Below are 13,690 nucleotides of genomic sequence, written 5' to 3'. Positions count from 1 at the left end.
GTTCACTGTGTGCATTTAGAAAAGGAAGGTGCTGGTATATGACATATTTACTCGCCCTTTCCCCCACTCTCCATCCTGAAACATACCCCGCAGCAGCTGGGGAGAGGAGAGTAGGGAAGTCGGCAGCACCTGTGGGGCGGGGAGGCTGTGCCTGGGCACTAGGAGAAATGGACAGTGATTAGGGTGGGCCCAGGCACACTTGGCACACCCCTTGCGCACGCCTATGCTCCTATATTATATATCCTGAAACATACCCCGCAGCAGCTGGGGAGAGGAGAGTAGGGAAGTCAGCAGCACCTGTGGGGCGGGGAGGGGGTGCCCGGGCACTAAGAGGAATCGACAGTGATTAGGGTGTGCCCAGGCACACTTGGCACACCCCTTGCGCACGCCTATGCTCCTATATTATATATGGCAGCTATAGGAGGGTTATAAAATAGAAGAATTTGATATTACGATTAAATCATTTACAGAAAACACTAATGCATTTTTACATCCACTACCTTCGTTCTTTACTGTATTACTTTTTATATTAAGCCACAGATGTGCTTTAAATAAATGCAGTTGTAGTTTTTCCCAGCAGTCTATACTTCACAGGATCCTAATATGCTGCAAAACAAATCATCATGACCTTGACATATGAAAAAGTACATTTACAGTCTGGAAGAGTGCACAGGGGATCTGAATGGGCTTACGATTTAATATATCCTGATTTTCAAATGCAAAATATTTGCACTCTTGTTTGTCATTGAGTCACAGAGCTGACACAATAAAGTAAAATATACCATATTCAACAGTGCTACTGCAATAGAGATTATTATCTTAAAGTCAAGTACAAGACATAATAGAAAACGTTAGGTCTTTACCTTTCTAACCTCTGCATGGTCATGGCAAGTGTCTTATTCAACTCCTCTATCACCCTACATCCGGGAGGTATTGATGGATGAATGGGCACGGAGCTGGATCCAGTTGACAGGTGCTGGTTACCATATTGAAGTTGGTGCTGGTGGACGGCTAGCTGGGATGGCAGGATAGTGTGATGATGCTGAGAGCTTTTCTGATTGCTATAGGAGTGGGAGTAATCTGCTCCTCCTAATGGCATGCATATCATAACTTTCTTTGGAGGTAGTGGAGGAGACATCTTCCCCGGCATACAAGGCAATTTCACAGGTGCTCCGGAGTCTAGAGAACAAGAACCATACATTTACTATAAATCAATATAAAATAAGGTAAATTTAACTCTCAGCTGTGGTTTTGCAGCCATTGCAGCTACACTATTGGAAAATCTGAAAATTTTATAGGAGACATAGTCATGAAAATTTGAAGAATCGTGAAAAAATGCCAAAGCCTCATCCAATTTACTTTCCATCTTCGGCTTATTAGAATAACTCACTCAAGTCATTTTTCCTCTTCTAACTATAGCTGCTGCATGAGTTAACAAGAAAATAGAATGGAGGCTCATGCACACTGGCATACAGTGCCTTGAAAAAGTATTCATACGCTTTGAAATTTTCCACATTTTGTCATGTTACAACCAAATACGTACAGTGCCTTGAAAAAGTATTCATACCCCTTGAAATGTTCCACATTTTGTCATGTTACAACCAAAAATGTAAAATTATTTTATTGGGATTTTATGTGATAGACCAACACCATGTGGCACATAATTGTGAAGTTGAAGGAAAATGATAAATGGTTTTCCAAACTTTCTTACAAATAAATATCTGAAAAGTGTGGCGTGCATTTGTATTCAGCCCCCTTTACTCTGATACCCCTAACTAAAATCTAGTGGAACCAATTGCCTTTAGAAGTCACCTAAAGTAAATAGAGTCCACCTATGTGTAATTTAATCTCAGGATAAATACAGATGTTCTGTGAAGCCCTCAGAGGTTTGTTAGAGAACCTTAGTGAACAAACAACATCATGAAGGCCAAGGAACACACCAGACAGGTCAGGGATAAAGTTGTAGAGAAGTTTAAAGCAGAGTTAGGTTATAAAAGAATATCCCAAGCTTTGAACATCTCACGGAGCACTGTTCAATCCATCATCTGAAAATGGACAGAGCATGGCACAACTGTAAACCTAATAAGACATGGCTGTCCACCTAAACTGACAGGCCGGGCAAGGAGAGCTTTAAGCAGAGAAGCAGCCAAGAGGCCCATGGTAACTCTGGAGGAGCTGCAGAGATCCACAGCTCAGGTGGTAGAATTTGTTCACAGGACAACTATTAGTCGTGCACTCCACAAATCTGGCCTTAATGGAAGAGTGGCAAGAAGAAAGCTATTGTTGAAAAAAATCCATAAATAGTCAGTTTGCAGTTTGCGAGAAGCCATGTGGAGGACACAGCAAACATGTGGAAGAAGGTGCTCTGGTCAGATGAGACCAAAATTTAACTTTTTGGCCTAAAACCAAAACACTATGTGTGGTAGAAAACTAACACTGCACATCACCCTGAACACACCATTCCCACTGTAAAACATGGTGGTGGCAGCATCATGTTGTGGGGATGCTTTTCTTCAGCAGGAACAGGGAGGCTGGTCAGAGTTGATGGGAAGATGGATGGAGCCAAATACAGGGCAATCTTAAAAGAATACCTGATAGAGTCTGCAAAAGACTTGAGACTGGAGCGAGGTTCACCTTCCAGCAGGACAACGACCCTAAACATACAGCCAGAGCTACAATGGAATGGTTTAGATCAAAGCATATTCATGTGTTAGAATGACCCAGTCAAAGTCCAGATCTAAATCCAATTGTGAATCTGTGCCAAGGCTTGAAAATTGCTGTTCACAGACGCTCTCCAACCAATCTGACAGAGCTTGAGCTATTTTGCAAAGAAGAATGGGCAAAAATGTCACTCTCTAGATGTGCAAAGCTGGAAGAGACATCCCCAAAACAACTCGCAGCTGTAATTGCAGCAAAAGGTGGTTCTACAAAGTATTGACACAGGGAGGCTGAATACAAATGCACGCCACATTTTTTAAGATATTTATTTGTAAAAATTTTTGAAAACTATTTATCATTTTCCTTCCACTTCACAATTATGTGCCGCTTTGTGTTGGTCTATCACATAAAATCCCAATAAAATACATTTACATTTTTGGTTGTAACATGACAAAATGTGAATACTTTTTCAAGGCACTATAATAAAATGCTGGTATCTATGCAAAGATCCTGCATAAAAAAAACACATGTCTGTGGAGTTCTTCTGTTTAGCGTATACAAGATTGCTGCATTCAGATCCATAAAAAGTTACACGTTGTAGAGATCTCAACAGAGTGTTTTTAATGCCAGTGTGCATGAGCTCTGAGTGTAATAGTCAATTAGACAATACTAAACTGTGACAGTTGTCTGTTTTGGCTGTCTTTTGCTTCCATGGCCAACACTCTCATGTCTAAGGGCCCTATGCAGGTAGCTGAATGATTGATTTTGTTCTCCTAAAATAAATGATGTTGGCAGCATTTGCCTGTGCCACTCATCCCCTCCCACTCTCTATTCACTTGAACAGGAACGTTCAGCCAAGGTGGACATTCCTGTTTATGGAGACATCAGCAGACTGTAAAGCCTAAGGGTGCAGGGAACCTGTCTGCACATCTGTCCACCGCATAAAATCTATAAGTACCCTGAGGTGTATGAAAATTTGAATAGAAAAACATAATAAACCACATTAAACCTCTGGTGCATAAAACAGTGTGCCCTGAATAAATGGTCTATCCAGAATAGTTCTAAAACAAGTTACAACAATACATAGAGTGTAAGCAATGCAAACCTGAAGTTAAATGAGAGTTGAATAGATATACAGTTTCATGGTACATGTGACTCTGCTTCGAGATTGAACAGCATACTATGAATCAGTGATATTCCTCTTTCATAAACAAGAACAAGAAAACAGCAGTTGACAAAAATATCATACAGTACTTTATATTGGACTAGCTTTCTTTTTTTACAATGTACTCAGCACATGACATGTTAAAAGGTTTGTTTCACCTAAATTGGTCATCCTTTTTTTCTGGTAATTGGTGGAGAGTAAAAGTGTATCTAAGCCAAAGAACCAAAATGTTATATAGAGCAGCTCATCAGTCCTTAGATGTGGTGGTAACATTTTTTTTTCTTTTTTTCACTTCGTGATCCTGCCAGTAACACACTTCCTGTCCTAGGATGAAAATGCTTACTCACTGTACTGTATCTATGGATGGCCAATGCTGTCACTCAGTACTACAGAACACTTCCATATTTTTTAATCTCTATTATATGGGGGGGGGCGCTTGCAAGATGTCTGGCAAGATCAACAGCTATTTTTTTTGACTTGTTAAACTTATTTTAGATGCATTAAATGGAAGATTTTACAGACTAAAATGGAAAAAAGTGAAAAGAACAGAAAAACACTGTGCTGAGCTAATACATGGAGCAGCTACATAAAATGGAAAAAAAAAGAGAAGCCCGTCACCAGGGTTTACATACCCTTCAAATCGCCTAGTGATTCTTGATGCCTCTCACTGTATGTCGCTGTCACTGTGAGATTTCTTTCACTTTTTTAATGTTATAGAGGATATAATAAGAGGAGTAGGAACACCTGTCCTGGAGGGGGCTAGTGGAGTTGGGAATTGGAGATTGAACCTTAAGCCAGCCATAGACAGTTCGAATCTTGAAACATGCATGGGCAGGCTGATTGAATCCAAGTTGATCGATCAATCAACTTGGGTACAACCAGCCTGTTGGATTTTGCATGCGATTACTGCTAGAGGCTATTAAAGCTGCTAGCAGTAATCCTTGTGTTCTCCCAGCAGGGATGGCTCCCCTGGTCTCCCTGCAAGGAGAACACAATAGCTCCACGGGACACTGTCTGTGTTGATGTGGGAATCAAGCAAACCCGTGGTTGCAGGAAAGAAATACACTCTGTCTATGGCTGACTTTACTCCTGGAGTCTCTGACAGAGATATAAGAAGGCAATGTTTATCTAAACTGCCAGGCTCAATTAAGATTTAAAATCCACTTAGATATGTAATCTAATGGGGGGGGGGGCATTGAATCTGATACACCAAGTCATGGGACACTTCTCTGTGGAAGATCACCAAAGAAAAGTCATTACCAGTAGATGAAGAAGCGGCCCAAGGTCAAGAGGTTTGTTGTGTTTACATTTCTAGTAAGACAACTAAGTGATAAAGGTATAGAACACAGAAGGAAGAGGTACACAATGCTTATTTACTCTTTCTTACCTGTTATATGATTGGCAATTCTGGAAATAGGTTTAGGAGGCAGGGCAGGGGGCTGCTTGTGGAAAGATAGCGGTTTCACAGGGCAGTCCTCATGGTCTACAGGGAAAGCAGTTGATTTTTTGGGGGGTAGTAGCAGGGTTGGCTTGTATGGTGGATCCTGGGACATGGATCCTGGCTCTGATGAGAAATCTTCAGACACTGAGGAACATAAACCACATCGCACACATGACACATGTGAAATAGGAACAAACATATATGACAACAGCATGAACAGTAATGGGCTAATTCACAGACTGCACAATTCAACAGGTGGCACAGAATGGTATCATTTTACATTGTCTAGACATGTCCTTTGATATTGCCAAATACCCATTTATGAATCACATGGAACTGTTGTTAGATCTCCGAAATGTGATATACTGTTGAAGAGTAAGGGTAACAATAATCTCCTTTTGACTGACATAATGTTCTCTGCAAGTCTACAATGAAAGAGCTAACAAATGTACACAACAGCAGGATAATGATCACAGTGCTGAAACACAACAATGCCAAGAATATTTCCAATGGAGTTTAACACCACAGCAACATATACTATATGACAAGGAAAAAAGCAATAAAGCTTTAAAAATGGGTTTCTGATCTCTTATTTCATCATTCATCACTATGTGTGTTAACCACAAGATACATGGGGATTATTTTATTGTATGTATGCTTAAACCCCTTTAATAACCATAAAATACAATTTAATTGACCTTGACAACTTGTGGAGCTGATGCTTAAAGCAAACTTTCCATTAAAATGCAAAGTCAGAGCTACCAAAAGACCCCCTCCAAAATGCAATGAAAAAAATACTTACCTCTGCCTCTGCTTTCCACCCTTTTAGTAGGCCCAGGTGACATCACTGTGCATCACCACAACATCCTGGAAATGCTGGGTTCTCTAGGCAGTGCATTATCACAGGATTTTGATCCCCTAGCCATCCCAGCAGGCAGCGATGAGAAATGGTAATATCACCCGTACCTCCCAGAAGCACTGAAAGATGGGTCTTCAAAGGCAAAGTGGTTTTGAGGACTGGGGGACTTTTAACCAGGATGGACTTGGTCTGCTTTAACCTTGCCTTTTCTTTATAGACATTAGGGTGAAAAAAAAAAAACTGATGCCTCTGCAAATTAAATCTGCGTGTTTTTTCCATCAGTTTTCATGCACTTATGGTGTGAAGGAGCCCTTAAGCCTTAAGAGTACACGTGATAAGAAAATTGGGCGAACGATTGATCCTAGATGTTTTACAGCAAGTCAAACCCAAGGATGGTACTAATTATATGAACATTCTCAAATGAAAAAAGCTTTTTTTTGTTCGACGTAGAAATGTTGTAATGTATATTATTGTTGTTTATTGTTTCTGATCATGCACAGTCTTTCGTATCTGATTTTTTTTGTATAAAAACAGTAAACGAAACATGTGCATTTTGTTCACATACAAGAAAAAATTTGGAATTAGTCCCTTCGGAAATTTTAGTTTGTAAAGTCTGAGTAGGATGTCAAAAGTTGTGTACACACTATACGAAAATTGAAAGTTCCTTGTTTTTCTTCAAATTTGCTTGTAGTGTGTACCCAGCTTTAGGCTACATTCATACCTAAGCGTCACATTTTCAAGCGTTTTTTGGAGCAGAACTGCACGTTTTGGCAGCTTTTGACAGGCATTTTTTCAGGAGATTTTCAAATACAAGGTATGGAGTGCTGCTAAAAAACGAGCAGAGAGCTGCTTTTGAGCAGAAAATTAATGACAAAACGCTTGAAAAAAACGCTAGAAAAAAGCTCATGTTGCTCTTTTCAGGCATTTCTAGTGAAGTCTATGGGGACAAAACTGCTCAATTCTGCCTGAAAAGTAGCTCATGTACTTTTTTGAGTGACATGCGTTTTGCTACAAATGACAGGATGCGTACAAGGGCTATTGAAAACAAAAGGTTTTTGCTTGTTGAGTGTTTTTTAGCTTTGCGCTACAAGCTACAAATTGCTCTAGTGTGAATGGAACCTTACAGATACCTATTTAAAAAAAAAAACAAAACGAAAAAACAAGCAATAAAAACAGCCAGAACTTCTTTCCTTCTCAACCAGGTTAGAATGGCATAGCTCCAGTTGACCATAGCCTTTGAAGAAACCTCTACCACACTATGCATGTGCCGGTTAATGTACAGCGCACTACGCATATGCCATGTCATTACGTCGACAGCTGCAAGAGCCAGGAAGAACAGCTGGCCCTCTGATGACGTAAGATAAGATAGCTGGATTTGCTGGGCATATGTATATGTTTTTTTTTAGGGCAATCCAATGGACAAGGCAAGTGGGAAAGAGGAGTGAAGTTCCTCTTAAAGTGTTACTAAGCCACCCCACAGTGCCCACAGCTTATAAATCTTCTTTTTACATTAAAATACTGCCACTATATACCTTTTTGACTGATCTGTATACCACGGTCACATGATAAACTGCAGAGTTTGTCCAGAACTGTGTGTCCAGGTAGATTTCCACTATAGCCTGTATACATGCCCACATGTGTGATGTCAATATCATGTGACCTGGCTAGGTCTGAGAACAAGGAAATGTTCTCTCCAGCATAAAAGACACAACTGAGCATGTGCAGGTTGGCTACCCTGCCTGTGTGTTAGTTGGACAGTGCAGCAGGGGAGGATCTATGCATATGGGATCAAAAAGCCTTTTTACACAATGCAGAGGATTAACCCCTTAAGTTCCACAGTGAGTATAACCAGCATGCTATGCTGCATATACAGACTGATTTTACTGTTGTGGGTTTAGTAACACTTTAAGCTTCAATGATTTGTGCTTTTTGGATCAGGACTTGTAAATAAATTCACAGCATCCTCCATATTTGTGTTTGAGGGGTCTCAAAATAGCAACGGTAACTATTGTTTATTAAGGGGCTGAAAGCATCACCTTCCAACTATGAGCCTGATGTTTCTTCTAACTTGTATTTCACTGTTCATGAAATAAATAGAGGGGGAGATGTACCCCGATGAGAGTGGGAATAGGACATTTTCAAATCATTTTATGCAGCGGTAGGGTCTAATGCTCTTAGTAAAGCATTATGCTGGGTTAATGGCATACCTGGCAAGAAGCTAATATAACCTCATGTTGTGATCAGCACAAATGCAACTTGACTAATTACTCCTACAGGAATTCATTTACATGCGTTTGCAGATTTTGGTCATTAAATTTTAATGCATGAAGAGCAACTATACTACTATTTATTTTTCCTTGTGTGGTGGGAATTTTTCTATACGCACTAGCACATTACTAAAATAGGCATATTTTAGCAAAACCCTGCATTAGGGTTACTATGCTTCAAACAGCAAAAAGCTCATTGTAAAGTCTAAATTACATTGGCACCCTATGTTTTCAAGCACCGTTCACAAAACATTGCTGCTAATTAACAAAAGGCAATTTGGCTAAACAGAGAAAAACGATACACAATGTTAATTTAAAATTGTCCACCAGATGTCCCTACTGATTTACCTGAGAGCATGGTACAAAAGCATAAGCAATCACAAAGCAAAAAATCCCACTGACAAACTGATCAGAGGCGTGAAATGTGTTTGAAAGTGTATTTCCACTTTTGCAGCCAAATTGGGATAACACCAACTTTATAATTGTTAAATGTCTTCATTCACATAGCATAATTAAAAAAAAATATTTTAAAATTGCTGCTTACCATTTTCGATGCTCCTTTCTGATAACTTCAGCACCTAAAATTCCTTCTTAGTTCTCTTTATTTATGAGGGTGGTAGGCAGCTGTGTTTGCCATAGTTAACCCTGTCTCTAGTATGCTGGCTGATCTCACAGTCAGTTGTAAACTAGATTAGATCACTGTCTGTCCTAACAAAAGGTTAAAGATTTAAGGTTCATTCACATTTGCAAATGCACCCGGTCTACGATTTGCTGCGTGAACCCCAGCATGGTTACCTGCTACTGATAGGCCCTGGTCTCAGACTGCCTGCGTCCAGGGCCTGTCACTTGCATGTGATCGCTGCATGCACTATTACATGCAAGTGGGCACAATTAGCTGCTAGAGCTGGCAGCCTCTTATTGCTTTAAAAAAGGGTGCATACTCACAGCTAATCATGGGAACCCCCACTGGGGTTCTTGCAACTGATCACAGAGGTGCATTTGCAAGTGTGAATGCACCATTAGAAGCTTGCCTTCTGCGTTGTATGTTAATGATAGAAAACTCAGCCTGTCCTAATGCCGTGTACACACGGGCGGACTTTTCGACGGGACAAATCCGTCGGACAATCCGACCGTGCGTGGGCTTCATCGGACCTGCAGCGGACTTTTTCGGGCGAAAATCAGACGGACTTTAGATTTGAAACATGTTTCAAATCTTTCCGACGGACTCGAGTCCGGTCGAAAAATCCGCTTGTCTATATGCTAGTCCAACGGACAAAAACCGACGCTAGGGCAGCTATTGGCTACTGGCTGTCAACTTCCTTATTTTAGTCCGGTGTACATCATCACGTACAAATCCGTCGGACTTTGGTGTGATCGTGTGTAGGCAAGTCCGTTCGTTCGAAAGTCCGTCAGAAGTCCGTCAAAAGTCCATCGAAAGTCCAGCGGAAAGATCGTCGGACCTTTGATGCCGAAAAGTCCACCCGTGTGTACACGGCATAAGCCTCTCTTTTGTGGCAAACTCACTCACTGTAAAACTGTTCAGAAATACTTGCAGTCGTCCATAAAGCTTTCTCCTAAGAAACATCTAAAAAGCAACAAATAAATAGTTTTAGGCATGTTTTGTGAATGCGAACACATAACAAACATATTGTGGGTTTTTCTTAACTTGGACTGCAAAAGTGGAAATACACTTTAAATTCTAGACACTGGAGACCAAGAGCTGTTGCTATAAACACATAAATAATTGATCTAAATGTCAATATTACAATTTCACTGGGGGGGGGGGGGGGGCATATACTGTATTTAAATGATCAGAGTATTATAAGGTCTCCACCGATAATTGCATCTCACACAGGAAGGAACAGACACAGACATATTTAGAAAAATATATTTAAATACATTCTTTCTTCCACAGAAACACATTTCCTAAAAATATTTAAAAGCGTCTGCTTTCCGGTCATTTATCAAATAAATGTTAACAATTTATATTAGCATAGTGGGCCTATTGTCTGCATAAACATAAACTACACTATCAAAAAAAAAGCTCTTGGTAATCAGAAACACTGTGACACATTGGATATACTAGTGAAATCATTTTTCATTTTCTGGGTTCAGATGATTTGCCACCCCAGCAAGAGATTGATAAGCTTTAATGTTCCAGTCTCTACAACATGTGAACATGGCTCTGTAGGTGTATAAAATCCTGATATGAGGTAAATTTAATAAGTGTTGTCACCAGTATCCATTGCATATAGTCCATCTTCGGAGTAATACAAGACCATAACTCTTCAAGTTTCCTTAGTAGGATTTTCACAGTTAGCTGGCTCCATTTAGACAAGACTCCTTTACACTCATCTGATGTTAACACAGTACATTGCAAGTATGGATCATTGGTTACCGCAATTCCCCAACAAAATCATTGCACCAATAACAATCGTAGAGTGCATGTATTTATCTTTCACTGTTAATATATTTTTATACATCTAAATATAGCAGCATATGCCTTGGGGGCTGTATAGGCATTTATCCCGAGCAGTTTGTATACTGTAGCACACTTGGCTGCGGGATGTAAATAGGGTCTGCTTTTCAGCAGGAGCAGTTAGTCAGCTTGCCACTAGATGGCTCTGTCACCAACATAATCTGGTATAGGGAAAGTGGTAATTGGGGATTGGGAGCCAAATACCCCAGAGTTATTTGGATGTAGTTGACGACTATCCAAGGGCCCTCTGTAGGACTGAAACTCCAGGAGAGGTGGTTCAGCATCTAGTAGGAACAGTTCTAGTCACCCTGACTCTTTTTATGGTCTTCTGCGAGGTGTGAGCAGGATGTAAAAGGTCTTTTCAGCCAGGCTAGATTCCTCTGAAGTGAGTAATAGTACACCTGGGAACAAATGTACCATCTGGGAGCATGTGTGGCTGGCTAGAGCCATGGAAGGGACATTGGGACTGTTATACTAACAAGGGCACCTTGATTATACTCAGCGATGGACTTAGTATACATGGGGAAAGTGGTCCCAACTCTGTGGTGCTTACAAATTATGTGCTGGTGTTCTGCGTCCAAATGACAACTACAGAAAATCTACTTTTGTATGTGGCATTATGCACAAAGAATTCTGTTAGTCTGTCAATGTGGTATTAGATGTCACAGAAATCTTGTAGAGTTACAGTAAAGTGTGGAAAATTAATTTTGTGTGTGGGCATTTCTTTAGTTTCAAAAATTGAGGTCTATGGCTGGGAATGTTGTGAGCAGGCCTACGGCCAGTAGTGTGACACAATATGGTGAAGGGTTCCATCTACCATTAGATGGGTAGCTGTCTTATCCATGAAGAAGCGGGGTGGGGACGTGCACAATTTTGGCACCAACACCCAGCCAAACACGAACCCCTTACATGCTGCTCCAATCAATTGGGATAAGTGAACAAGCTATTGCTGCATCCTAATATTCACCTTATATCCTACAGTGGATATAAAAAGTCTACTAACCCCTGGTAAAATGTCAGGTTTCTGTGATGTAGAAATATGAGACAAAGATAAATATTTCAGAACTTTTTCCACCTTGAATATGACCTAAGAACGTATAAACTGTACAACTCAGTTGAATAGCAAACTGAAATATTTAGGTGGAGGGAAGTAAAAATAAAAACATAAAATAATATGACTGTATAAGTTTGCACACTCTTAATTCCAAAGGACATGTTTGGTGCAAAAACAACACTGCACATCACCAAAAGAACACCATACCCACAGTGAAGTATGGAGGTGGCAGCATCATGCTTTGGGTGGTTTTTCCTCAGCTGGAACAGGGACCATAGTCAAGGTAGAGGGAATTATGAACACTTCCAAATACCAGTCAATATTGGCACAAAACCTTCAGGCTTCTGCTAGAAAGTTGAACATGAAGCTGAACTTCATCTTTCAGCATGACAACGGCCCAAAGCATACATCCAAATCAACAAAGGAACGGCTTCACCAGAAGAAGATTATTGAAGTGGCCCAGCCTGAGCTCAGACCTGAATCCGATTGAAAATCTGTGGGGTGATCTGAAGAGGGCTGTGCACAGGAGATGCCCTTGCAATCTGACAGATTTTGATTGTTTTTGAAAAGAAGAGTGGACAAATATTGCAAAGTCAAGATGTGCCATGCTGATAGACTCATACCCAAAAAGACTGAGTGCTGTAATAAAATCAAAGGGTGCTTTAACAAAGTATTTTATTACACTGCTCAGTCTTTTTTCAAAATTGGATTCATCAGACCGTAACACATTTTCCCACATGCTTTTGGGAGACTTCGGATGTGTTTTTGCAAAATTTAGCTGGGCTTGGATGTTTTTCTTGGTAGGAAAAGGCTTCCATCTTGCCACTCTACCCCATAGCTCAGATATATGAAGAATATGGGAGATTGTTGTCACCTGTACCACACAGCCAGTACTTGCCAGATATTCCTGCAGCTCCCTTAATGTTGCTGTAGGCCTTCTGGCAGTCTCCCTGAACAATTTTCTTGTCATCTTTTCATCAATTTTGGAGGGACGCCCAGTTCTTGGTAATGTCACTGTTGTGCCATATTTTCTCAACTTGTTGATAACTATCTTCACTGTGTTTCATGGTATATCTAATGCCTTGGGAATTCTTTTGTACCCTTCTCCTGACTGATACCTTTTAACAATATCTTTTAACAATGAGATCCCTCTGATGCGTTGGAAGCTCTCTGCACACCATGGCTTTTGCTGTAGGATGCAACTAAGAAAATGTCAGGAAAGACCTACTAGAACAGCTGAACTTTATTTGAGGTTAATCAGAGGCACTTTAAATGATGGCAGATGTGTACTGACTCCTATTTTACATGAGTTTGAATGTGATTGCTTAGATCTGAACACAGCTACATCCCCAGTTATAAGAGAGTGTGCACACTTATGCTTTTTCACAAGGCTTGAACCTCTAAAAAAAGCCATTAAAAAAGTTACAGGTGTGAAAGTGTATGTAAGTGTGCCATTTGAGGTAATGGTGGATCACGAGACACGAGAGACCCAAACAATTCAATGGGTCCTCTGTGGGTAGCGCTACATTTGACTTGCAGATTTCACTAAAGCCAGCCTCTGCTCATGCATATTTCATCATAAGCTCAATTTAAATGTCCAGGCTTGAAATGTGCTTACTTTAGATCAGGGGTGGCCAACCTGCAGCCCAAGAGCTACATGTGGCCAAAGACGGCTATGAATGCGACTCAACACAAAATCATAAACTTACTTAAAAATGTTGATTTTTTTGAGGGGGAATTCTTTGAAAAAATGTAAGTACATTTAGC

General features: G+C 40.4%; 1 protein-coding gene across 6 annotated transcripts in view; it reads right to left on the bottom strand.

Moving 5' to 3' along the window:
- PHACTR1 (phosphatase and actin regulator 1) overlaps positions 1–13,690 on the bottom strand; it is a 508,271-nt gene that overhangs the window by 45,934 nt on the left and 448,647 nt on the right. For 4 of the 6 annotated variants that reach the window (XM_073631073.1, XM_073631076.1, XM_073631071.1 and 1 more), the window contains 2 exons: positions 5,211–5,408; positions 864–1,179 (listed from right to left, as the gene is read on the bottom strand). In XM_073631073.1, coding sequence (XP_073487174.1) covers positions 864–1,179; positions 5,211–5,408 — 514 coding nt within the window. The remainder of the gene's footprint in view (positions 1–863; positions 1,180–5,210; positions 5,409–13,690) is intronic. The other 2 variants (XM_073631075.1, XM_073631074.1) reach the window with 1 other exon arrangement.

The sequence above is a fragment of the Aquarana catesbeiana genome, linkage group LG05, assembly GCF_042186555.1.
Source record: "Aquarana catesbeiana isolate 2022-GZ linkage group LG05, ASM4218655v1, whole genome shotgun sequence".
NCBI lineage: Eukaryota > Metazoa > Chordata > Amphibia > Anura > Ranidae > Aquarana > Aquarana catesbeiana.
Note: the sequence above shows the minus strand (reverse complement) of the source record. Positions and strands in the feature narration are given on the sequence as shown.